This window comes from Taudactylus pleione, unplaced genomic scaffold (assembly GCF_031769625.1).
Source record: "Taudactylus pleione unplaced genomic scaffold, aTauple2 ptg000609l, whole genome shotgun sequence".
Classification (NCBI taxonomy): domain Eukaryota; kingdom Metazoa; phylum Chordata; class Amphibia; order Anura; family Myobatrachidae; genus Taudactylus; species Taudactylus pleione.
Genome location: NW_028285011.1, coordinates 12,818,874 through 12,843,752, shown reverse-complemented (window position 1 = coordinate 12,843,752; position 24,879 = coordinate 12,818,874). Strand labels below are relative to the sequence as shown.

At 42.8% G+C, this 24,879-nt stretch overlaps 1 protein-coding gene across 4 annotated transcripts in view; it reads left to right on the top strand.

Annotated features, from left to right (window-relative positions):
• LOC148480648 (interleukin-1 receptor type 1-like) overlaps window positions 1-23,898 on the top strand; it is a 75,387-nt gene extending 51,489 nt beyond the window's left edge. For all 4 annotated transcript variants that reach the window (XM_088454174.1, XM_088454173.1, XM_088454172.1 and 1 more), the window contains 4 exons: window positions 858-1,003; window positions 13,071-13,214; window positions 18,274-18,435; window positions 23,076-23,898. In XM_088454174.1, coding sequence (XP_088310300.1) covers window positions 858-1,003; window positions 13,071-13,214; window positions 18,274-18,435; window positions 23,076-23,440 — 817 coding nt within the window. In that variant the 3' untranslated portion in view covers window positions 23,441-23,898. The remainder of the gene's footprint in view (window positions 1-857; window positions 1,004-13,070; window positions 13,215-18,273; window positions 18,436-23,075) is intronic.
• Window positions 23,899-24,879: the final 981 nt, after the last annotated feature.

Genomic DNA, 24,879 nt, shown 5'->3' with positions numbered 1-24,879 from the left:
TATTTAGGAACTTCCTTCAGTGATCTTCTTTCAGTGTTAAATAACTCAAATGGGATGACATAGATTGGCAGACATCGTGCAGGTCAATTATAAATATGGTATTTAGAACATTTGGGTTATTTTACTCACCCTTTTTGTATTAATAAAGAGCTTTATTAATACAAAAAGGGTGAGTAAAATAACATTATTTACTTCAAGTATCCAATATCCATCGATTGTACAGTAAATACCAAAAATAGATACAAGAAGATCATTTTGGAATAGGATGTACAACTACTGCATAAAAAGTGCCAAAAAAATAGTATTTTATTTAAAAATATTTAATTTCTATAAGATGCATTCTAAATATTGCACTATAATAAAAGCAGTTAAATAAGAGAATGAGAGTAAACATAAAATACCATAAAAAGCTACGCATTTCACCGAACATGTATCCACTTCCTCAGGCTGATAACCTATCACTAGACCAAACAGTTCCATGTGTTCGCATGATCGCTGCCTAGTTACTGCCCAGAGAGACCCATTTCATAGAAAGAGTGTTCCGATAAATCCATCCGCACTTGCAATCTCTATGCGATTGCCTGATTTTGCACAAGCACATTTGCCAGTATCTTGCAGAGCATGTACAGTATGCTCTGTACTTGTGTCCGATTCAGGACCAATGTGCACTTGTTAATAGTAATAATGTTAATGATAATAATTGGCTTATGAGTTGGTAGTTTACAAAACAAGAATCATAACGGACCAGCCCTATGATAGACCATATTTAACATGAGAATCCCTAGTTCTTTACCTTTAGTGTCATTAATGTGATGTGTACGAAATGTGTTCGTTTATACCTTTCTCTCTTATATTAGCAGTACATTCACTGAAGATGGGAACAAAGTAGTCGGCATAAGCTTAAACTTTTCAAAAGTAATAGAAGAAGATTATAACCAAGAGTTTTACTGTCATATCTATTCTGATGTAGACCAAATGACATTTGTTATGTTGAGACACCCAGGTATGTATTGAACCCATTTACTAAGTGTATTATTAGTTTGATTGACACAATATGGAAAAATGACTAGGTGTTTTGACCATTTGTCTCATGGTGCATGTGTGCAGAAATATACAGGAGGTAGGGTGCCTCCTGCAGATCACACAGCCCAGCCAACAGCAGCCGGCACCAACAGCGAGAGACTTCCTTCTCAGTGCTCACGTCCCCTCAATCCACTGTCCTGTGGGTGCAGCAGCTGCACCCCCTGTATTTGTTCACATTTTAAAAGGATCCATGGCCACAGCTACCCAGATTAGCCACGCCCCATCTCAGTACCAGGGACAGGGGATGCTATCTACGGCCCTGCCACTGCTTTACTGCTTTTGTTAGGCAACAAAAGGACACTTACTTTGCAGTACAAACACAACTATCCAAGTGATTTCGGCAGCAGATCAAAATGTAAAGTGAATAAGGAGTATATTTGCTATTTTAATAGATTTTGATTGCTTTAAAATCAATGAAAATCATTCAACATCGATGTTGTGTTTCTGGGGCTATGGTAAATCACACATTTACTAACAGACAATTTTTTATTTGATTTTTTAAGTATTAGTAAATGTATGATTTAGCCCCAGAAACACAACATCAATATTGATCAATTTTCATAAATTTTAAATCAATCAAAATCAACCTTTAGTAAATATACCCCTAAGATTTCATTATCCTGACACATTTATTGAACCTGGTAAGAAATAAAACATAGAGAGACATATCAATAGACAAAGACTAATAAATCATTATATACTATCTGCATTATATATTTCAAACAACAGTTCAATAAAGCATTAGCAGCAGCACTGATGTGAATATTTAGGTAATGTCATGTCCTACTGATGCTTGTAATACGATTTATACCTGACAGGGTATATTGCGGGCTGCTTGCAATGAATAATATTATTTACATGCGAAAATCTGGGTAGGAAGCCATATATAATTAATAGTGAGTGTTTGCTTTGTATAGGGAAATTGCATGTGCATATGGGAGAAAACACTAATAATTAGAAACTGAGCCATGGAGAAAGGATTATACATGTGATGCTTGTACTAAAACAATATATACATAATTGCTGCACAGCCTTCATTCTCATATATGAAAATCACTGCACACAGGAATTACAGTATCTTGTATCTTTTGATTTCAGCAATAGATTGTGAAATATACAGCAGATGCAATAATATATGCAACTGTCCAAACAATCGGAAACACTATGGCAGAGCTTAATAGACTGGTACTAAGTTAAAAAATGTAACAATTGTCTGGCAACTGTTTCTAGTATTTAACTAATTTGAAATCTCTCTTTACTTTCGGGACTAGAGCAATTCAGCTTACATTTCCTACCAAGAGGAAAAAAAGAAACCACATCTGCTGTATCATATTGAATAAAAACCTGACATAATATAAGAGCCTGTAAATAAACTAAACATAGAGCGACATATTAAAAGACAATTACATTACTTGGACTGTCTACAGCACTAACTACAATGAGCAGTTTTATATAGCATTAGCAGCAGAACCTTTCTGGATATATATCTGTAAGTTGTATTTACTGAAGCTCATTATTGAGGATATATAGTGAACAATTTACTAGGGATTCGCCCAGTGTTCCTCTAATCCAGGGGTGCCAAACATGCGGCCCTTTAGCTATAGTGGAAATACACATCCCAGCATAAACTGCCACAGTTTTGCTATTAGGGCACCCTAAAACTGTGGCAGGGCTTGCTGGAATATGTAGTTCCACAGCAGCTGGATGGCCGCATGTTTGACCCCCCTGCTGTAATCAATATAACTAGGATACTTAACATTTGTAGGAAATTATAGCCTGTTTTTCAACACACTTATTATTTTATTTCTCACTTCTGAAACCTTTTGCTTTAACCAATATTTGCTTTAGGTAATATGTAATATTTAATATGTAAGGTCTCAATCCTAATTAATTAGGATTATATCCCATTTTCTAAACCAATGAAAATAAAAAATGATGTTCTAGCAAAACAATATTAAACATAGAAGTCCCAGGCGCACTGTCAATATATACAGTAACTGTCTTTTTATTTCTGCTTTTCAATACATGATGTGTATATTGGATCCGATTCAGACATGTACGCAAGGCGATATGTACACAGATGAAGCAATTGTCTTCCATTGAGCATGTATGTGAGCTGCACTGTACACACGCAGCGATTGTTTTCAGATCACTCTCACACAATTCATTTGCAAAGTGAGTGACAGATAGTCAGCGTTTGGGGAGGTAATAGGGAGTAGCCAGGCAAATGCAGGTGTGTCTTAAAAGCAAAATGTTAAAAAAGGAACAGTGCTATTTCAATCACAATGAATACTGAATATGCACACACACACACACACACACACACACACACACACACACACACACACACACACACACACACACACACACACACACACACGTGTGTGTGTGTGTGTGTGTGTGTATATATATATATATATATATATATATAGTAGAAGTATAAACAATTTATTTAGACAAATAGTATAATACTAACATAGATGCCTCGGTCCCAGCATCATATAAATTCCAATGTAACCTTAAGTTACTATGATAATCTAAAAATAGACGCACTTATAACAGACCACCCTTTCCTAAAGTTAGGAAGGAAAAATTGAATAAAATAAATTTAAAAAAACACAAAGTCCCAATAATATGGATAAATCATCCAAAATGAATCCTCTGTTAATGATATTTTGATACAAAGTTCCAAATTTGTTGCAAATAGATGGTAACTGATAAATATTGTCCTAAGAAAGTGCAACAATGTCTCTGCTCTGTGCAGTGGAAATATTCACATAAATTCCATAGGTATTGCCAAAATGAGCTGTATAGTAAAGCGCTGCTTACCGATGCAGCATATGCAGTTGATCTGTGAGTCCGTGCTGGTGGTATATTGGCTCGCTCCCTGGTCTGTGCTGTGTGTCGACAATGCCATTCACTCCGTCTGATGAGACCTGTATACCTGTATACCGTTTATATAATATTCCAGTATGCAGGCAAATAGGGGTCAGTTGTAGTACAGCCCGTCCCTAGTGAGAGTCCTAGAAATTAATCTTTAATGGCATATTGCACCCCAGTGGTTAGTAAGGTGTACGAAGATCACTGTCACAACTCACAGATGGACAAGGATGCTAACCTGTATTTTGAAATTGGCGAGACCTATTTCTGAGACACAAAGTCTAACATGCCAGCAGTATTCACCAGGGCCCGGCAAGGAGGTTTTGGACTTCGTCCGACAGGTTTTGGCCCTCAGATTAGGTTCCCTAATACAGATACTGGTGTACTCTGGATGGAAACTAGTACGATGAAGATGTATAGCGTAGTCGACAAGTCGGGTCAAAACCAAACAGACAAGACAGTACCAGGGAACTGACAAAAGCAGGTCAATGAGGATAGCCAAGAGTCAAACCAGAATACCAAGTGCAGTACCATGGAGTAGACAAAGTTGGGTCACAAACAGAGCCAAGGTCAGGAACGAGCAGTAGAATCACAAACAGGAACGCTGGAGTAAGGTTTGGGAGCCAATACACTGGCACAGGAGCGCTCCCAGGGACTTCCTTATATAGGCAGGGCTTGAATTAGGTGCCTCCTGTGACATCATGATGGAAGGTGGTCTGGCCCTTTAAATGCGCGCACCCCAGGGGAACCGCAGCTGCCCACACCATGCCACTGGGAGGAGGATTACACAGCAGTGGGTACTGGGGACTCCACGTCCGCAGCCCTGCCACTGACCAGCGCTGCCAGACCCAGTTTTTGTGTGCCAGTATCCCGCACACTGTGACATTACCCCCTCCTCTAGGGGTGGAGACCAATTACCCCACAAATAGCTTGCCAGGGAATTTCTGATGGAATTTCCGAAGAAGTTGAGGTGCATGAATATCCGAAGACTTGACCCAACATCGTTCTTCGGAACCATATCCCTTCCAGTCCACCAAGCATTGAACTGTACTACCTCGAGAGATTCTGGAGTCCAAAATTTTCTTCACCTCATATTCCTCTTGATGGTCCACTGGAATAGCAAAAGGAGGATCGCAAAGTGTCAAAAATTGATTAAGAACCAGTGGTTTCAAGAGGGAGATATGGAAAATGTTTGGTATTTTAACGTGCCTTGAAAGATCTGAAAAGGCCCAATGAACCTGGCAGCAAACTTTATTGTAGGCACCTTCAATCGTAGATGTTTGGTTGACACCAAGACTGTCCCCGGGACTTAGTAGAGGATCCTTTTTCCTCTTCCTGTTCACAAACAGTTTGTACTTAGAAGACTCTTTGCACAAATTCCACTTTACTTCTCTCCAAATTTTGAGGAAACAATTCACTGTACCCTGGACCACTGGAAGTGAAACTGACCGGAAGGCCGGAACCTCCAGGAACACAGGATGCAGACCGTATTGGATAAAGAAGGGAGAGTTAACCAATGCCTCATGGAACAGATTATTGTGTGCAAATTCAGCCCACAGCAACAAAGATACAGATCATCTTGACTGGCTGAAACATACAAGCTAATAAATTCCTTCAGATTCTGATTCACTCGCTCTGTCTGACCATTACTTTGAGGATGATAGGTTGATGAGAAACTCAAATTAACTCCAAAGCATTTACATAGTGACCTCCACAATTTTGATGTAAATTGTACCCCACGGTCTGAGACAATGGGCCTTGAGGAACCCATGCAGCCTAAAGATTTCTCTTATTAATGCTTCTGCCAGTTTCGGAGCAGAAGGTAGACCTTTTAATGGGACAAAATGAGCTTTGAAAATCTATCCACCACCACCCAGATGCTACTGAACCCTTGGCAAGATGGCAGATCAGTGACAAAGTCCCTGGATATATGGGACTAAGACCAATCAGGCACTGATAGTGGACATAGAAACACAGAGGGAGGGTGAGGTGGAGCCTTGTGTTGTGCACAGGTAGTACAAGCTGCCACAAAGTCTTTGCCATCATAATGTATTGTTGGCCACCAATAAATCCTGAGGATTAGCGCCAGAGTTATTTTCACACCTGCATGACTGTGGTGAAGCATGGTGAAAGAGCCCACTGAAGTAACTTAGACTGGATTTCAGGTGCTATGAATGTTTTTTCCAGTGGAATCTTGACCTTGTTGGTGACAGCCACAAAGCAAGCAGGGTTCAGAATGGGCTTGTCTTCCCTTCAGCAAAACTAAATGCTCAGAACAGAGCATCGGCTTTGATGTTTTTACTACCCGGGCGATAGGTAATCACCAGATTGAACCGATCTAAAAATAATGACTATCTGAATTGATGGTAATTTAGGCAGTGGCTTTTTTAAGGTATGTCAGGTTCTGACGATCAATATAGACTATCACTGGACATTTTGCTCCCTCCAACAAGTATTGCCATTCCTGAAGGGCCAACTTCATGGCTAGTAGTTCTTTATCCTTGACAGAATAATTCTTCTCTGGAGCAGAGAATTTACTGGAGAAGAACCCACAGGAATACCACTTGCTCTCTTCATCCTTCTGTGACAGCACTGCCTCAACTCCAACATTGGGGGATTCCACCTCTAGGAAAAAAAAGTTGGTCACAATTTGGTTGTCTCAGAATGAGTGCTAAAAGAAAACACTGCTTTAGAAGGACAAAAGCTTCCTCTGCTTAGAAGGCCACACTCGAGTGTCTTGACCCTTCTTGGTAAGAGCAGTGATGGCAGCTGAGATGGATGAGTAGTTCCTGATGAACTGGCAATATAAATTGCAAAACCCAGGAAGCATTGTATTGCTTTCAACCCAAATGGACAGGGCCAGTTGACAACGGCAGTAAGCTTCTCTGGATCCACTGAAGGCAAGAACCTGAAATGATGTATCCCAGAAATGTCAGTTCCTTTTGCTTGAAGGAGCATTTTTTAAGCTTGCAGAAAAGCTGGGTGGCCTGGAGTCATGACAGTACTTCAAATACGTGTTGGCAATGGCTTACTATATCTTCAGAGAATATCAAGATGTCATCCAGATATACCACAACGAACTTATATAACAGGTCCCACAAGATATGATTCATTTATTTTTGGAAAACAGCTGGGGCCTTGCTTAATCCAAAAGGCATGACTAAATACTCAAAATGACCATCATGAGTATTAAAGGCTGTCTTCCACTTGACCCCAGATTCTGATTCGATTGTAGTCCCCATGGAGGTCTAACTTGGTGAAAATCTTTGCCCCTTTTATCCAATCAAAGAGCTCAGAGATCAGAGGTAGTGGAAATTGGTCCTTGATGGTAATGGCGTTCAGGCCCTGGTAATCAATGCAAGGTCTCAAACCTCCATATTTTTTTTAACAAAGAAAAGGCCAACTCCGGTGGGTGATTTGGACTCTCTGATGTACCCTTGCTCCACATTCTCTTTAATGTATTCTGCCAATATCGCAGCAGGGCAACAACCCCAAACATACAACCAATGTCATTAAGAACTATCTGCAGCAGAAGAACAAGGAGTCCTGGAAGTAATGATATGTCCCCCACAGAGCCCTGATCTAAACATCATCTAATCTGCTATGTGAAGAGACGGAAGGATTTGAGCAAGCCTACAAGATCTGTGGTTAGTTCTCCAAGATGTTTGGAGCAACGTAACTGTCGAGTTCCTTAAAAAATTGTGTGCAAGTATACTTAGAAGAATTGATGCTGTTTTGAAGGCAAAGGATGGTCACACTAAATATTTAATGATTTAGGTTTCTCTTCTGTTCATTCACTTTGCACTTTGTTCATTGATAAAAATAAACTATTAACACTTCTATTCTTGAAAGCATTCTTACTTTGCAGTATTTTTTCCACACCTGCCTAAAACTTTTGCACAGTACTATATATACAGTTACGTTGATACATATACACACAGACACATATATATAGTTACACAGACATATATACATGCAGACACATTTACACGCAGAAACACATACACTGTTTCACAGATACATATGTACGCAGACACATATGCACACAGACACATATATAGACTGACACACAGACACATGCTGGGGCAAATCAATAGAATTTACTGTCCTTCTTACCTCACAGGCTGGATATTTGTCAGTGAGAGTGGACTGTGGCAGCTCCACTCCTCCGATTTCATGTTACAGCAGCAGGAGTCAGGGCTGTACCTTGTTCTGTGTAGTCCCACTCCCCTGCTGGGACACTGCCCCATCCTTCTCCTCATCTCTCCTGCTTACAGGACAGTTCCCCTCAAATAACGACTGGGGGTGGCTTCTTGAGGAGTGGGGGGCAGGACACATGTCCCCAGAGCGTTAGCAATGTGACAGGGCACGTCACACTGCCCGCCACTACACAAGTGATGTCATCAATTGCGGCTGATCCTGGCTAGACGCCACAGGAACACATGGAGCGGGAGCCAAGGCCAGTCTCCAGTCACCACCACAGCCCAGACCGATATGCCGGAGGAGAAGAGACTGGTGGCATAAGGAAAGGGTTAGGTAGGGACAGTTAGGTAAGCTTACATTGCGGGCAAACTAACAGTCTAAAAGGGGCCCACCAAATTCTCCATAAAGGAGCTATAAACAGGTAACTGAATAACCAGTTTTTCCTTTACAGGTGCCAATTTTTGATATTTAATATACACATAGTGCTCAGTAATTGTTTGCATCCCCCCTCTGTGAGCCACCATTCTATCAGCAGCAGCAGCCAGCTCCTCATCTAGAGGATGCAGCTTCTGCCTGCCGACTGGGAGGTAAGGGGAGGTAGCAGGGGATGGGACATAGGAGGAGCTGTGACAGCTGTTGTAGAAAAGCTGCAAGAGCAGAGGAGAAGTGTCTAGATATTGGCGGCAGTGGTGAATAAGACCCGTGGCTAGTGCAAGCATAATCTGGACAAAGGTAGTAAGCCTCAGCAGCGCCCCCTAGGCTGCAGCACCCCAGGCAATGACCCTGCCAGCCTGCCCCTTGAACCGACCCTGATAGAGATGGCCATTGTTGTGTGTTAACCATCCATCAGTGATTAACATTGATGGCATGAAACAATTGGTGGGGAACCATTTATGGTTTGCACCCATGGATGCATATCCCTGTTGTGGGGATTGGCAGGTGGAAGGCCAATCACTGAAGGGGACATGGCTCAGTGGTGCAGCTGCTGGTGGGGCTAAACTGAATTCCCCTGCGCTAAGAGAAAAAAAAATATGGCTGTCTCTGTGCCATTGGCTGGGCAGTGTTTCGGGGTGCAGTTGGTGTGGCTCCTCTCTTTTAGTTTTGGACTGTGCTGCAGCCACAGCTTCACAACCACCACTGATAATAACCAGTGGTGGATTTTACCTAGGAACTGTAGGACAGCAGTGCCCCCCAGTAAAATCCACCACAGCCTCCACTGATTCTCAGCCCAACAGTGGGTACTAGTGCTACGAGGAGGAGTAGATTAGCTGTGAGTGGCTTCCTATTGAAAACTCTTTCTGCTTATCTCACACCGGGCTAGCCGTCCCAGGGGTAGAAAACTACCAGTCCAGAGTGTGATTAGCACTAAGAGCTTCCAGCAGGAAACCCACACTGTGATAAATTTCCTGCCTTGCAGTGTTACTAGGAGCTGCAGATTACTGTATGCACTCCCTAGAACCTCCTGTAGTGATGCTGCCCATGTGCGAGTAGTGATTGCTACTAAATAGGCACATACATACTGCAAAGTGTGCCTGGACCACCATGGAACTGAAACTAAATCCCAAACAGCTCACTTAATAAAAAAGGTAGCAACTGCTTCTATAAAATAAAAAGTATGTCATATAGTACAAAAGTAGAACTATTATGTACTATAGCTCTATAAAAGGTCAGTTTTTTAGTATGAATTGGCAAAATAAAAACTCCTCCCAAAAATGTAGATTTAACATTGAAAACTTAATGGTACTTACCTGGGATGAGCTGTTCACTGGATCCACAGGGATCCTCAATGGATGAAATGGATCCATACTGCTTTGTTCTCTCCTCTAACCTCTTGATCTTATGAATGGGAGTTTATTCTGTCTTTTGAAGCCACTTCCCTGTCCGAAACAGGATGAAGGGTAAAAAAAGGGTGATGTGGAGGTCTTATATCCATCAGGATGGCAAACTGTGTATACCCACTTTATGGTCCTGATTCTGAGTCGCACACAGCTCTGTATGTGGCTGCTTTTGAATACAAATATTTTGCTAATGGAATACTAATGTTACTATATGCACAATCCAGAATAAGGGGTCCATGAACTAAGGGGAGATAAGGGGCCAAATGAAAAAGACAGCAAAAACACCTGTACATATCGCTTAGCAATAGCAATATGCATTAAGGGGTTTTCTCTGCCTCCAACCTTCTAGCGCTAAGAGCAGGCTAGAATATTGTGCTGCCATAGGCACCTGCGGGAGGGGGTGACTTTACGTTTACTCTCCTCAGCAGGTCTATTTTTAGTAAACAGCTGCTTCCTGTTTTGCACTGATAACGGGCAAAGGGCCTGATTCAGGAAGGATCACAGTTGCAAAGACGCATGCAATAGGTCAATTAATTCGCATTGCGCATGTGTATGCATTGCATTACGCATGCGCAAACTAGTAATTGCGATGGGAAATGCGTTTGCAGAGACTACGCAGACCCATGGCAGAGTGATTGACAGGAAGCGCCGTTTGTGGGTGCGATGTTGCTCGATGTTACCGATTATTTAGCTATGTTGCTCAAGTATACAGATGTGTGTATGGGGAAGTGGGCCTCCTTATGGTAAGCTGTGATAGCAATGCAATTGCAAACATTTGCATTTCACTGCTAATATTAGCAACTGCGATGTGTGCGTCCTAGCAGGATAGCGATCCTTGCTGAAACAGGCCCAAAGCACGCTACAGTCTCTTAGCACATCCACAAAATGGTTCTCTTGTGTATGTTTAAATTATTATCGCCCAGTTGCCAATTTGCCACCCAGATACTCCTCACACGTGCGCGCAGATGGTGTTTCCGAGTACCTAGAAACCCCCCCTGGCCACCAATTTTTTGCAGCTGATCAGAAGTTAAAGAGGGCCGGAACGAGGCGGATCTGTGTTCCGCCACCTCCGATCCACCTTACCCAGCCACACAGGGCTGTTTCTAGAGAGGAGGGGGCCCATGTGCAGTCTGTGACATGGGCCCCCTCCTCTCTGCCTGGCAGCCGGCAGCTCACTGAGCTGTGTGCGGCCAGCTCCGGAGATATAGACTCTGGGCACTAGAGTGTGCCCAGAGTCTATAGACTATGCGCAGGTCACCGGGAAAATGGCTGAGGCGGCCATTTTCCCTGCACTGTTCATGCGCAAACAACGGGAAAATGGCCGCGGCGGCCATTTTCCAGTCATTTTTTCAGTGCCGGACCCCGCATTGACGTGGGACTCCGGAGAGGTAAGTAGCCATATGGGTGCAGGGCCCCCCTGGACCCATGGGCCCGTGTGCCCCGCACACCTTGCACCCGTTATAGATACGCCCCTGCGGCCACAGCAGTCAGAGACTGCAGCTAATGTGACCACCAGTACGGCAGCCGAACCGCCTGCCTAGCCAAGATGGGGAGGAAGACTAGCAGTAGCAGCTCCTGACTCGTACCGACCTCTGCCTCCCATGCGCAACGTAACGTGATGACGTTACGCTGCGCGCACTCCACACACACTGCATGTGACTCTTTCCTGCATGTGTCTCAGAAGAGCCGTCCGTGGCTGGAGGAGCTGTCAGCGCCAGAGCAGGAAGATGCTGAAAGGGTAAGTAATGTCTAAATCCTGACCCTGACGTCAAGGTAGAGGAGCAGATAGGCTGCTAAAAAATAGGCTAGAATGGATACAGGTGGCAGGAGGGTACAGGAGGCTGCAAGAAAACCAGGAAGAGGGGGGATACAAGAGGCTGCAAGAAACAGGATGCAGGGGAGACACAAGAGTGCAAGGGACACAGGAGGCAGGGGAGACACAAGAGTGCAAGGGACACAGGAGGCAGGGGGGACACAGGAGGCAAGGGAGACACAAGAGTGCAAGGGACACAGGCAGGGGGGACACCGGAGGCAGAGGGGGACACAAGAGGCTGCAAGGGACACAGGAGGCAGGGAGGACACAAGAGGCTGTAAGGGACACAGGAGGCAGGGGGGGGAACACAGGAGGCAGGGGGGACACAAGAGGCTGCAGGGGACATAGGAGGCTGCAAGGAATACAGGAGGCTGGTAGGGACAGGGGGCTAGGACACGGAGAGTGGTGGCAGGAGAGACACATGTGACACAGGTAGCAAGAGTTTGGAGTGACACGTAGCAGTGGAGAAACATGTGGCACAATGCTGGAAAAATAGGTGGCAGGAGGCTGGAAGTGACATGGGCAGATGATGGTGGTAGTCAATGGCCTCCATAATCATAGAATGGAACTGTGACAAACTGACATTTAAAGTACCGTTAAATTATTTTACATTTAGTTGAAATGTTAAAATTGTACTGGTAGTATAACTTTTGTCCGTACATACTGTTACACATTGTGCATAAGCTAGATTTATGCCCAGATGCCTTGTTTTATTAATATTATTAACAATATTATTTTGTGTTATTTATTTTAAAACACTTAAAGTACACAATAAAGTATATGTTGCAGGTTTATTCTGGTTAGACTTTTTTTGTCATTTTTTCTATAACAAATTATTTGGAAACCCCCCTTTCAAAATCCTGCGTTTGCCACTGCTCCCATTTAGCGACCACAGAGAAATAAGCCAGATCTGTTTGACTTAGAATTCCCCGGAGATACGCAAAGATGTGTGAATTCACTACAGCCCATGCGCAGTTTAATAAGATGTGCTAGATGTAGTCACATAAGGAGCTCAGAATATCTTTGTTTGATTTTTATTTTCGCATAAGGAACTTCACTAAAAGATACAGTCAAACTCTATTTTGCAAGGAGTTATAAATATGCGATGAGGTCACAATTTATACTGTCTGGGGTCATGAGAAAATAAACAGTTTTTATTAGTCAAAAGGTACTGTTTATATTGTCACTACTGCTTTATCTTTTCAAACATTTCCAATGTCTAATTGTGTCTTTATATTTTTCTGTGTTTGCAGAGCCTAATTTCCAAAGTTTCTTGATTGCTTTTTTTGTGGCTATGGTGTCTGTTATTGTTATATCTGTAATTGCCATCCGTGTTTTTAAAGTTGAAATTGTTCTTTGGTACCGGAGTTCCTGTTTTGCTCATACAGATCAAAAAGGTATGTTTCATGTGTCAATGGCAAAGGGGATTGGGATCCAGATAATCTATTTAATGAGATTGGAAATTAAGTTAAGACATGGGGGCATATTTACTAAAGGTAATTTTTTTTTCTTTTTTGGGCAGTTTTCTGCCGGTTTTGCAATCCACTCATTTACTAAAGGCCAAACTGATAAAAAAAACGACAAAATGACTGACTTTAGAATACAATAGAACATCGGCTCACTGTTGTTTTTATTTAATTACAAGAATAGAAACCTCAGATTTACTAAGTGTCGGGTTTAGAACCTGCTGCAAAGCCACGGCAAACCCGCCCAAATAATAGACCTGCCTCTGGCTGGCGAGTTTATGTGAAGCCCTGCACAGATCACTATGATCTGTGCAGGCTTTGTTTTTTTAATACGATTAAAAAGGTGTTTAAAAAAATCATTAACCAGCCCCAGTATTGGAAAATAGGGAGTTCCTACAGGGGTGGTTTAAGAGAGGAGGGTGCCCATGTGCAGCCTCCCTGTGGGCCCCCTACTCTCAGGCAGGCAGTAGACTCTGGCTTTGTGCCAGAGTCTACTGCGCATGTGCATGTCTCTGGGAATATGGCTCCATTGCCTTATTCCCGGGGACATTACTACTGTACTGTGCATGCGCAAATGACCAGGAAAATGTTTGCCGTGCCAATTTCCTGGTGAGTAAAGTCTACAGAACGGTTGACACAGGACTCCGGAGAGGTAAGCATACTAATTATATGGGTGCCAGGTGTACGGTGTGGGCCCCCTGGATCTAGGGGCCCGTGTGATAAATACGCCAATAGGTTAACCACCTATTGAAACAGCCAGGGTAACTGATACCATTGCAGGGGGGGGGGGAAAGTGTGGGCCCCCCTACCATAATGGTAACCATCCCCAAACTTGTCAGCCCATGGCTTGAATCCCTCGGGAAGTGGAGACCCCCCACAAAATGAAGTCCCCCCCACCCAAAGGACAACCAGCTCTTGGGCTTTAGGTCGGAAGTAAGAGTAAAAGTAAATAGTTAAATAATATTGTTTTATTTTTACAGGTGTACTACAGGCCACAGCAAGCCTGCACTGGCATGATGACACTTTTTTTAACCACAAGTGCCTGCATGCCCTGACATCAAGGGCCCACTGACACCTGTACTTCACCTGTAAAACACACAGAATTTCGTATTAGTCTATTAAATAAAAACACCCCCACACAGCCCCCATCCACCAATTTATTACTTGCAATATGAAGGGATCATTTCCTCTTTGGCCCAAGTAGCATCGCAAATTTTGGCGGCACAAAAAGTACACCTCTACTGTTCCTGCAAGGAATGAGAGGCCACTAGGGAACATTCTCCATAGGAATGAATGGGGACTGCATGTTGGTCAGTTCACAGCAGTTCCCACACTCTGCCCAGTCAGCACGTCCCCATTAATTTCTTTCGAGACCCCACATCGTTTTTTTTATTAAACTCCTTTTTACCTAGATTAATAAATAAAGCAAAGCCTGCAAAGATCATAGTGATCTGTGTAGTGCTTTTACTTTGTCGCAGATGGACGGCGAATTGCAGTCAGATCTTCTGCATAATAGGGTGTTGAAATCTGACAGGAATCGATGGGAAATGACAGTCAAAACCGATGCATAGCAAATATTGTTTTTTCACACTGCAATTATTCGTCGATGTTTGCCGGTTTCAATATAACTGCAAAGCTGAGGCTTAGTAAATTTACCTCATGGTCTATATGATATTTTACCAGGAAGTAAAACACTCTTTATCAAGTATGTCTTGGATGCATTGGCATATTTATATTGGGTGTAGGGAGTGCTATGTACACGGACCCCTGGCTCCAAGAGGACCCCACATCTAACACCCTGCACCCAGAGTTATATTTACCTTGTGCAGGCAAGCGGGTCCACAGAGGAGGAGGGACCCACTTGCCAGCACAGAGTAAGTATATGCAGGGCTTGCTGCTCAGAGGAGGGTGCAGCTGCAGACGGACCCCTTTGGGAGTTAATACTCCCCTGCTTAGATGCATCAAATACATTTGTGAACAAATTACAGAGAAGAGACATTAAGGGTCCTATTCACAATGCACATTTTGGAGGTCATTGTGATAGGACAAATTCGATTACATTTTTATTGCAAATATTACCAAATATTGCAGGAATATATCAATATTCAGATGCTGGAACAGAGCTTGCGAGAAAGCTCTGTCTCGACGATGTGTCCGCAGTGCACTGTCAGCACACGTGCACTGGGGACACCGCTGGCATGCTCGCTTTGCCGACACCACTGGCTCCCTGCACTAAGGACACTGCCAGCACCCCCGCACTACTGCCCCACATATTGAGAATGCCGTCAGCGACCCTGCATTGCCGCTACTCCCACACCGAGTGCATCCCCGCACAGCTGACACTGTCAGCACTCCTGCACTGAGGACACTGCTGGCACCTCCGCTCTGCCGATACTGCCGGCACTATGCACTCAGGATACTGCTAGGACCCCCACTCTGCCAACATCACCACACTGCCAACACCGACGCTATTTCCGCATTGAGGACACAACTGGCACTCTCGTATTGAGGACACCGCCAGCACCCCGCACTGCTGACACTGCTGTCACAGTAAGTGCAATATTGGTGTATCCAACCCACACTGTATAACACACTGTATCTGTGTTGGAACTTGGAAGCTGAACTGCCACATGTTAATGCCACCCACTGCTGTCGCTTAGCTTAGTCAGCCATCTAGCTGGATGCGACCTTTTGGCCCTAAACTAGATGAAAAAAATCAATATTGTGAGGTGGTCAAAATTGATTGGAAATGACTGGAAATAAATGTTATTGAGGTTAATAATACTGTAGAAACAAAAACAGGCCCAAATTATGTGATTTTAGCTGTTTTTATAATTTAAAAAAAAAAAATACAGATCCAAAACCAAAAACCAAAAAACGGAGGTGAGGTTTTGGCAAAACCAATCCAGATCCAAAACAAGAGGAGATACAGATCCAAAACCAAAACACATGGGTCGGCACATATTTCTAGTTGTAATGCTAGCTAAAGCTTTCTACATGTGTCAGCATCATAACTCTAAACATGATGGTAAAGCACTACTGTAGCTAGCATTACAACCATGTCTGTATAATGCAGCTGGCATTCTGCATTTGACATATTCACACATAAAATAACTTTTAAAATTGTTGCATCAGTCTTAGGTGTTTTGCATAAATGGGTGTGTTTGTTATCAATCACATGCAGTCATCATTATCAATGTCACGCTTACCACATGGTCAGAGCACATGTATTGCAGACTCTTTTCGGCAGTCATTCTAGTTGCACTCTGCAAATACATGCCCACTCCACAGTCTTTTAGCAGCAACTGCACACCTACTGTAAAAGCGCACATGCCCACTGTAAAAGCACACACGCCAGATAGAGCATTGGCACTCCCCCATTTTTCAAATAGGGACATAACGCACCCAAAAAAAGGGAATGGCCTCATGGGGAAGGGCCAGGGAAGAGATAGGGGAGGCCAAGAGATGCTGGGGATGAAATAAGAGGAAGCTACAAGAAAGAATTATGATAAACAGAAAATTGACCGGCCTGAACAGAGGGCCTGATTCAGAGACAGACGCTCTGAAAGAGCGCTCCCTCCGAATCAGGGCATTTTCAGTTTTTTCGGAGTGGCCTCCTGGCCGTTCGCATAGCTCTGGGTGACCACCTACAGTTATAGCGAGTGGCCAGGTTGATGGTCGCGATGGTCAAGACCATCGTGACCATCGGGCTGGCGACGAGACCCTTGTGGTAGGGTCTCGTGGCCGCAAGCCCCAGAGAGCTTTCGGTTCTAACAGAGCTGGAAGCTCTCCCACTGACATCACTGGTGATGTCAGTGGGGCCGCCCCCAAACGGCAAGCATTCCATTGGGAACGCCTCCATTTGGCCGGCCACCCCCCCGGCCCGCCCACCAAACGGGGCAAACTGTCACTCACCATCGACAGCTCGCCCCCTTTGGTGCGAGACCTGGAGCGACGGAGCACCAGTCGCTAGCCGGGTCTCGCGCATGCGCACGATGGAGCCGGCTCCATCGTGCGCATGCCCAATGGGCAAACATTGACCCGGTTGCGAGTGCTCAGCGCTTGCAACCAGGTCTGAATCAGGCCCAGAGCCCCTTGTTCTGCGGTGGCCTGTGCCACACTACCCTAGTTACGGCCCTGCCCACTGCCTCGGATTGCACACCCACTTCCCAGACTGTATGACCATTCCAGCTCCGCTCTAAGGGCCTGATTCAGCAAGGATCACTATTCTGCTAATACACACACATGCTAATATCAGCGGTGATATGCAAATGATTGCATTAGCATTGTGATCGCAGCCTAACATAAGGGTGCTCACTTCCCCTTACTCACATCTATATACTTTAGCAGCATAGCAAAATAATCGGTAATATCGAGTAACATCGGACCCATACGCACACTTGCACAAGCCCAGACCTTACTCAGAAATTGCTAACTTCCACACATGCTATGAGACTTCACAGTGGCTAATTTGTGCACGCCCCTGCAATGGCATGCAAACTACTGTCCATCACTCTGTGATGGGTCTGCGTAGCCGCCATTATTGCAGTCCCCATCACAGGAGCTGGTTCACGCACGCGCACTGCATACACATGCGCAGTGCAAAACAATCAGCAGATTGCGTGCGTATAAGCAACTGTGAACAAAGCTGAATCAGGCCCTAAGCCCCTTAGTCACTCTTGGGACTGAAAATTATTTTTGGATTGCAAAAATTTGTGCATAAGCAATGTCAAAAATCACAACTTGAGACCAAACAAAAATCATAGCATTTCAGATGGATAATGAGGACTGGAAATATTTAACATGTTTTCAGAAATTTTGTATATATCATTTAGAGCATATTTTACCAGGTTGAAACATACATTAAATCTGTCCGATATAAAGCTTGGGGTAAACATTCTGTGAGAGAAGTAGAAAAAAACAAGATATAGATGATTTTATTTCAGGATAAAAGTTAGACATTATAGTATTTCTAATGTTACATTTGCAGATGGAAAGATTTATGATGCCTACATCATGTACCCGAAAAACGTCATGGGAACCAGCTATCATAATATGGATATATTTGTACTTAAAGTGTTGCCTGAAGTGCTTGAGAAACAGTGTGATTATCGATTGTTTATAATTGGACGGGATGACCTACCAGGCCAAGGCAAGTATTTTCCCATCCACATATTCAGTACATTGCTAGAAATACTGGTAGCCAGAAACATGTTTATTCATTTATTATGTATAGAGGAAACCATATGAATAACAATGACTAGATTTGGTATGTGTTGTTGGTTTGTGCAATATTCTGGTTTAAGTGCTTACAACTTTAGTGGAAACCAAACAGCTTAAGGTTAAACAAAAGAGGGATGCCCTAGTATTACTAGATCTGGTGTTAGCAGTGGAAGGGTTAGAGCAGTTCAGGTGCAGTAGCTGGAGTATCAGCCCCTTGTGCTAACACCACACATAGCAATAGTTCTTTTCCATGCTCTGAGCCCAATTCTTTGAAGAATTTCTCATTTGTACAGGTCAGAAACCTGATCATTACACATTTCATTGATCCAGTCAGTGCTAGAGTACCATATGTCAATTTACCAATTGTTAGGTGCAAATGGCATATACACTAGTGTTCACTTTAGGTCTGGCGCCAGGCAGGGCGCAGGACCAAGAGAAAGGGAACTGCGCGGGCCCAAAAAGAGGGTGTGGCCAATGAAAAGGGGGCATGTCTTTATGACGTGTCCCCTTTTCGTCACTCTGAATGAATGCCGGGCGCAACCATTCACTGGCAGTGACCGCTAGCAGGCTAGTGCGAACGCTGTACACTACTATATTACTGATGGAATCAGTATGAGAAGCCGCCGGTTCAACTACCGACGCTGGAAGGCCGAATGGTGCAGAATCCTGACAGGCGCAGGTAAGGACCCTAACCCCCCCCCTCTACCCTAAACCTCCCTTAGTGGTGCCTAACTCTAACCTCCCGGTGGGGGGGGGCTAACCCTAACCACCCCTCCAGTGGTGCCTAACCCTAACCACTCCCCAGTGGTGCCTAACCCTAACCCGCCCCTTCCCGTAGCCTAAACCTAACCCTCCCGGGGGGTGTCTAACCCTAAACTTCCCCCAGTGGTGCCTAACCCTAACCCCCCCTTCCCCTAGCCTGGGGTGGCTTAACCTAACTCCCCCTTTCCCAGGCAGTTACTTACCCATCTGGACGATCGGGATTCCAGCGGATCGAGATGCCGAGATCGGTATCCTGTTCTCCTTGGGGATATTGGTATCGGCATATATTGCCCCCCCCCTGTTCCCCTAACCTCCCGGTGGGGGGGGCTAACCCTAACCACCCCTCCAGTGGTGCCTAACCCTAACCTCCCCCCAGTGGTGCCTAACCCTAACCCCCCCCTCCCGTAGCCTAACCCTAACCTTTTCCAGGGGGTGTCTAACTGTAATCTTCCCCCCGGGGGTTGCCTAATTTTAACCCCCCAATCCCCGGCTAACTGCGCATACTTACCGCTATCCGGACATTCTGCATTCCAGTGGTCGGGATGCCGACTCCGGTATTCTGATCTCCTTTGGGGTATCGGCGTCAGCATTATACCGGGTGGCGGAATTACAGTGTCGGTATTTTGACTGTCGGCATCCCGTTTGCCGGCATATAAACTGCATCCATTGAACAAAGATAGTTAGTGTTTTCAATTGATACAATGTTTTCTCTAGTACTACACATGTATTTGCTTAATGATAAGATGGATTATTGTACGAATGTACGTATATTCTACTTACAGCTCTCATGTCCATAAGGTTGGTCTTTGAAAGAGGTAATAATTTCCCAGGTTCCCTGTGTGTCTTCTACACTATATGGTGCATGCACATGCAGTTATACAAATACATCATAATCATTCAGTGCATTGTCTCCTGGCAGTTATGATTTGAAATGCACCCAGTTGGAGATGGCTATGGTGGTAGTGGTTCAGCAACTTAATTTCAACATCTGTGTTATCTAAATATAAACGTCAGGAGGATAATGCAATTCTAGATCCCAGTGGAATTGCAGGTGATACAGAAATAAACATGCAACCAAGCAAGCATCTTAGTCATGTAGTAGGAATGATAATAATAGCAGCCAGTCTTTTTTAGGAAGTTACAGTTATAGTAATCTTTTTTAGGAAACACTAACATATTAAGGGGCATATGTATTATCCTGGTTTTTAAAGGTCTTTAAATGCATGGCACTATTTCACCCATTATTGAGGCGAAGCAGGGCCAATCACCAACGGGATATATGAAAAAATAATTTGCCGAAGAAAGAGAATATTAACTCGTCTCTCCGGTAAATAGCACTCGCCCTCTTTCGGCGTCTGTGACTGACACTTGCAGTGAATCTGCACAGACACAGGTCTAAATTTCCCGACAACTTGTACGGCCGACAAACTCACTTCTATCTCCTCAGCTGTACTCTCTTCTACTGAAGGGAGTAGCTATAGCAACAGTTAAAAAAAATATATTTTGTAAACACAATTCCTGGCTACATATTTGAAAGAGAAAAATAGAAGAGCAGGATTGGAAATGTCATTTGTGGTGCACTTAAAATTTTAAATATAACTTTTATTAGAAACATTTTAATATGTATATAGATAGATAAATAGCTATTTTTTTTAGATAAAATAAAGATGAAATAAAAGAATGATAAACGGTTAAAAATATGCTGTGTGTGATGCCTTCACTGTGTGTCATCAACTATTTATGTAATAAATAAACAATCTTGAGTGTGTCATCTTATGTCTTTAGAAATTATTCTTATATGTAGTTTGAATATTATGAGTCATTATAGCAAGGAATATGTATAGGTAAGTTCCTGTCAAGTATTTGTGGAAGAATTCCACACACTAAGGGCAAAATTTACTAAGCGGCGGTTTGATGGCGGTTTCTATTCTATTCTAAACCCCGGCGGTTTGGTGGCAGTTTTGCAGCAGTTTCTAAATGACAGCCTAGGTCTATTCTATTCTAAAATGTGTTTTTATGGCAGTTTTGCAGCGGTTTTGGCCTTAGTAAATCTGCAGATAGAAAAACCGCCGCTAAACCACAATCAAAACACATTTTAGAATAAAATAGAACAGGGCTGTCATTTAGAAACCACTGCAAAACCACCACCAAACCCCCGGGGCTTAGAATAGAATAGAATCCGCCACCAAACCGCCGGGGTTTAGAATAGAATAGAAATCGCCGTCAAACTGTCGCTTAGTAAATTTTGCCCTAAGAATTGTTATCAATCAAAAAGCCACATATAACCTCACATGTGTTAGAATCTGAATTCAGAGTTTATTAGCTGTAAATCTAGTACAGATAAGTGACACACATCTGTACTAGATTTACAGCTAATAAAGTCTGAATTCAGATTCTAACATATGTGAGGTTATATGTGGCTTTTTGATTGATAACAATTCTTAGTGTGCGGAATTCTACCACAAATACTTTACAGGAACTTGCCTATACATATTTCTTGCTATGATGACTCATAATATTCAGACTACATATAAGAATCATTTCTAAAGACATAAGATGACACACTCAAGAAGATTGTTTATTTATTAAATTAATAGTTGAAGACATACAGTGAAGGCATCACACACAGCATATTTTTAATTATTTATCATTCTTTTTTTCATCTTTATTTTATCCAAAAATTTATATTTTAAATTATCTGTGCACCACAAATGACATTTCCAATCCTGCTCTTCTATTTTTCTATGTAAATTGCATATGTTAATGGTAGCACATTCACATATTTGAATTTGATTCGATACTATATCACAGATATTTAAGATTATTCCTGTGCAACTGGATTCCAATTACCTACATATTTGACAGCCAAGTACAGTACTGTGTGTGCGGCAGCGGCAGCTGGAACTGTCAAAAATGATAGCTGCACACATCAGAATGGTCACTGCCACTAACCGTACATAACTTTCAAATCCAGAACAGTTCCCTATCTCTTCTTAGTGGTGCCAATGATGAAAGGGGCGCATAGCGCCTCCATCATTCTGATTACTTTACTGCTTTAATAAATGCAGGGAAGCGGTAACTGCGCACCACGTTAACAAATGTTTATACATCTCACCCCATATCTTAATTTCAGTATAAATGTAAAGCACATTTGCCTTCTTTCTTTAACTTCTCTCTGGGAGAAGCCGGGTGAGGGGTTGCAACTGGCCACTGAGAGAGAGCGGTGTCGGGAACGTTGTATCATTAAGCCTCACACCCATCGTGGCATAATCCCACAAATCATGGTTCTCACAGAAGTGGGGCCAAAATGAAGCAATTCACATCCTATTGGCCCCGCTCCTCCCTACAGACCTGCAATTCCTGATATTGTTCTCCCAAACCAACCCAATTCACTAAGAAGTTGGTGAGATGCGGGAGGTTCACCCACTCTTCCAGAGATCTGTGGAACAACACAATTGGGAGTCTCCCGGATGTTCTGCTAGAGTAGGCATGTATAAAGCAAAGTGTCAGTACTTATGCTCTGAATGTAACTCTCAGAACATGCATACATTTTGTACATATATACAAATATAATTAGGAAGAGGGCTTATTTTGGGGGACTTTGTGGGGGCACTAACTGTTTCTTTATTCTTATTTACCACTGCTAGTGAGAGCTGAAAATTATCCATCTATCTTATCTATATTCGCTATCTTTACTATCCCTGGCAGTGTCACTTCAGATACATTTTTCTGGTTTCTTATTTGTTGTGTGATAAGTAGGAGGATCTTTTGGTATAAATCTAAACCTACATTTTTGTGTGTTCGCAGCCATTGCAGACCTTGTGGATGAGACAATCTCCCAGAGCAGAAGGTTGATTATTATCATAGGAGACATATCAAGTGAGAACAGCCTTGGTGATGATTTTGAACAGAAAATAGCTATGTATGATGCTCTCATTCGGAATAAAATTAAAGTAATCTTGATTGAGCTGGGAAAGATAACAGATTACACATACATACCAGAATCTATCAAGTATATCAAACAGAAGCAAGGTGTTGTCCGATGGAAAGAAGAATTTACAGAAAAGAGTCTTCACCCTAATACAAGGTTCTGGAAAAATATCAGATACCGGATGCCTCCAGCCCAGCATTCTTCTGACAGAGAATTGTACTATATAGTTTCAGAGGACTAATAATGACCTGAGTATTTATAATATGGATACATTACCAAACCCTCAGTTGGCTTTGATCAGCGTTAAGTGCATTTAGAAGAAGTCACATTGGAACCTTGGTTAGATGTGTTTGAAGGACAGACAAACTGCATCAGCGTTCCGTATGATCATTTGTTTATTAATCATAGCTATAATATGGATACGTTGGACTGATACGGAACATAGTACTATATCAGTCCAAGACCCCATAAAAACAATGTACATTTTTATGTAAATATTTTTTCACATATTTTAAGAACATGTATTGCAAGGTTACAAAACTGTAAAGTTAAATATATTATTTGCCATTTTTTTTCCAGAAATAAAAAAATCCTAACCAAAATGACAAATAAAAAACATTTTTCTTTAAGATTGCAACTCTAAATTCAGTCATCCAGTCTGGCTATCCTTGTAATTTACGATGAACAATATAAATTAAACTAAGCAGTCCAAACTGTTTCAACCCATCATTTGATCAGTGTTTTTACAGGGAAATCATTTAATGCGCTGAGGGTGACAGATCTTTATGCTAATGCTACAGCTGACAGAATTAATCTGCTGCTTTGCGTAAAAAGGTCGCACCATTGGTCATTCCATCAAACATTGCACCAGCCCTATGAAGTCAGAATATCAATCTGAACATAGCTGCAAAATGTGTGCAACTGCGTAAAAAGATGCAGTCGCTGACCATGACACCCCCCCTACCCCATTGTCTGGCAAGCTGCCCCTGTTACCACCCAGAAACGCCCATTGAATTTCCATCTGCGCCCCTGGTGGTAACCATCAGGATGCATGCGCAATGTAACTTGGACGCATGCATAGACTGAATACATTGGCCATCTGCGTCCAATATCGACACTGCATCAATCTCTGAATAAGGCCCTTAGTGTGCTCACACTGTCCACTGATTTCATTATTCATATATATTTTTCAAATTTAGAAATGACTAATGTGTGTTTGGCCAATTGCTCTGTAAATGCGGTAAAGCATATGTAAGTCTACGTTTTAGGAGATCGATGGTGAGTCAGTATCATTGCTCTTGCCGCACTGTTTATAAGTGAACTTTTGTATCGGGGGGCTGAAGTATTTGTCTATTGAGTAACAAAAAGTTTGGATTTTCTAGGTCATAATTTTGTAATATAATGTTAGCTAAGCCTTTTACTAAAATGGGTTATTTATAGGGTAGTGCCACTAAAATCAGAGTGGACTATCCAGGCCTGATCCACATCTCTAGCAAAATCCCATGTCACCTGGATGCATCTTACATCTTAATTTAGCATAATTTAGCAGTGAGGTATAGAGGTTTATAAGAAATATTTTATTATTAACATAGATAATGTGACTAGGGTCCTGTGGTGCAATACAAAGGTCTTCATATGTAGTCAGCTGTCTTACTATTTCTGCTATAATGTTTCTCTTTT